The following is a 2,794-nucleotide window of genomic DNA, read 5'->3' on the forward strand; positions in this document are numbered from 1 at the left end:
AAATACAAAATACCCATTTTGACTAAAAATAAAAAAAATCATTGAAAACTTAAGTTTATAAATTTTAAATTTTTGAGTTTATTGGTGTCTAGATCCCAAATTGATCCAATTAAAAGCTATTTCAAACATTTGTGATCATTTCTACTATTTTGTTTTATCCAAAATACCTAAAAACTAAAATTTTCAAATAGTCATCTACTTAAGCATATCAAAACTATCGTTTGACGTTTTCAAAATGTTAAAAAGAAAAATCTGAAAGCGCAAAAGAGAAATCGAGAATATAGTAGACGAATGTCGAAAGAGAAATCGATAAAATTAGAGAGAGTGAGATGTTAAGAAGGAGAAATCAAAACAAATAGGAAAAAATTATGATAAATAGTTTAATTTATTTGAAATAGGTTCAAGAATATTTTTATCAAATTATAATTAAATATGATTAAAAATAATTAAATTTATTTTGATAATTATTTTTAAAATATTTTTATAAAAAAAGTTATTTTTTAGAATTTTTTTAAGATAAAAATATCGGGGAAATTGAGAGCTTTAAGAAGGATAGATCTATGGATTAGGATTCGGGAGTGGCTTTATTTATGAAGGACATGGCAAGTCGGAGGCTTTGGTGTAGTTGACAGTGATAAGAAAGTTGAGCAGACAGTAGTCTGCGTAGTCAGAGACATATCCACGCAATGCAAGGGAAGTATGAGTTGTCCTTTCTCTGTTTCTCTTGCTTTCCAGGCTTTATCTTTAATGCGGAAATCACCCTTCAATTATTTCGTAACAATAAAATTGCATTAGTACGACTTGCAAGATCCGACTCTACCATCTACACTCTACGTCAAAATGATTCCAGCCAAGTCTTGAGCAGCAAGTGGCAACACTGTCACTTGCCTTTTTAGTTAATTAAGCACTTGGTACACGAGTCATAACTAAAATATTTTTTTTAAAAAATAAAAATAATACATTTTATTCGCAAAATTTTCTATGACGTGCCCTAGCCCTGGTAGTTTTGATCCGACCATACTTAAGGAGCTGAGTTGTTTTTACTCAGGAATGCACACCACTGTATGGCCGGTGTTAAAACAGTTGTGGACATATCAGTGTAAGATAAAGATATTTGGCCAACCAGAATCCCAAATCCAACCATCACTTTTCCTGATTGAAGAGGTTCGACCCTCTACTCTTCCTTTGGATGTGCTCGGATATATTACTTACATCATCTAGTGTCTTTACTTAATTTTCATTGAAAATATAAAAAATTAATTAAAACAATCATTTGGTTCAAACCTTATACTATCAAAATTAAAAGTTTTTACAACTAAAAGTTTTAATTCTTAGAAAATTATTAATAGGACTAAGTTATTATTTTATTTTTATAATTGAATATACATATATCTTTTATTTTTGACATTGAATATCATTGATACATTTGGACCGACCCTAATGGTGTGGGTTATTTATTTCTTTTTTTTTTTTCGAAGAAAGGTTGTTTATATTATTTATTAATATGCAAAATTTAATATACATTTTCACATGATAACATGAATCTCTTTATTGTTTACTAAACTTTAATTTTTAATACATATACATGTATTTACAGAGGGGGAGGGAGGGGGGCTAGGAGGGTCCCACCCCCTAAGTTTCAAAAGTTTATTTTTTTTCTTGTTTTGTTTTAAAATTTTATAGTTTTATTCTTATTTTTTAAACAATTTTATAGTCTCCCCTTTCAAATATTGAATTTTTTTTATTTTTGCTTTCTTAAACTTGAAATCCTGTCTCTGTGTATTTTGGGCGAATATTGCTTTATAATTCAAATATGATATAGGAATCGAACTTGTTCGTGTTTGTTGACTTCTCAGGTCATCCCCCAATTAGAGGAAGTGTCATTTAGCAGTGATGGCATTGCAATGATATGTGGTGGCCAGTTTGCGTCAGACTTCTTTTGTCATATAAAACTCCTTCGCATTACTTGCTACCTCGATGAATCAGCTGTTTTTCCCTTTTTTTTCCTCCGAAGATTTTACAATCTGGAAGTGCTTGAGGTGATTGATTGCAACTTCAAAGAGCTGTCTCCTCACGTTGGTAATGTTAGTGAGGATAAAGAAGTCCGGATGCTCTCAAACTTAAAAAGTTAAAATTGGATTATCTGCAAAAGATAATACATCTATGGAAGCAAGGCTCACCACTGGGTCATATTTGTGCAAGTCTTGAGACTCTTGAAGTTTGGGGATGTGACAGTTTGATTAATTTAGGAGCATCATCTGCATCTTTTGAAAATCTTACAACTTTGGATGTCTGGGAGTGCAAAGGGATGGTAGAGTTGATGACATCTTCCAAAGCCCAAAGTTTGGTGCGTCTTGTCACAATGACGATGAGAGAATGTGAAATGATGAAGGAAGTAGTTGGGAGCGAGAGAGATGATGAATCAACATACGAGATTGTTTTCAGAGAGTTGAAATGTGTGGAACTTCATTGCTTACCAAGCCTCAGAAGCTTCTGTTCTGAGAATTACAGCTCAAGTTCCCATCATTGGAACAAGTGACTGTGAGTGAGTGTCCTAGTTTGAAGAGCTTTTGTCAGGGTGCTTTATGCACACCAAAACTAGAAAGAATACAACTAAACAGGACGGATTATGAGGGGCGTTGGGCTGGTACCTTGGTGCCACCATAGAACAGTTATACATGGAACAGGACTTTCTGATTTCATTAAAAATAATATATATTTATCACTTGCATTATTTGCCTTGTAGCTTTCTAGGCTGCTTTGTTTATTCATCTAATGTTGAAAATGCTAATAT

The 2,794-nt window shown here is 32.4% G+C and overlaps 1 protein-coding gene across 1 annotated transcript; it reads left to right on the plus strand.

Moving 5' to 3' along the window:
- Positions 1-981: 981 nt before the first annotated feature.
- LOC110414874 (uncharacterized) lies at positions 982-2,539 on the plus strand. Its single transcript, XM_089783321.1, has 3 exons — positions 982-1,164; positions 1,857-2,039; positions 2,153-2,539. Exons 1-3 carry the CDS (start codon positions 982-984, stop codon positions 2,537-2,539), a joined length of 753 nt encoding a protein of 250 aa, XP_089639447.1.
- Positions 2,540-2,794: the final 255 nt, after the last annotated feature.

This window comes from Theobroma umbraticum, unplaced genomic scaffold, assembly GCF_002168275.2.
Source record: "Theobroma umbraticum cultivar Fairchild unplaced genomic scaffold, ASM216827v3 scaffold_147.0, whole genome shotgun sequence".
NCBI classification, from domain to species: domain Eukaryota; kingdom Viridiplantae; phylum Streptophyta; class Magnoliopsida; order Malvales; family Malvaceae; genus Theobroma; species Theobroma umbraticum.

Coding starts and splice junctions, on each gene's coding strand:
- LOC110414874 (XM_089783321.1), top strand. CDS start 982: ATGACGTGCCCTAGCCCTGGTAGTTTTGATCCGACCATACTTAAGGAG. Junction 1,165..1,856: donor CACTTTTCCTGATTGAAGAG/GTTCGACCCTCT, acceptor TTGACTTCTCAG/GTCATCCCCCAATTAGAGGA. Junction 2,040..2,152: donor ACAATCTGGAAGTGCTTGAG/GTGATTGATTGC, acceptor TATCTGCAAAAG/ATAATACATCTATGGAAGCA.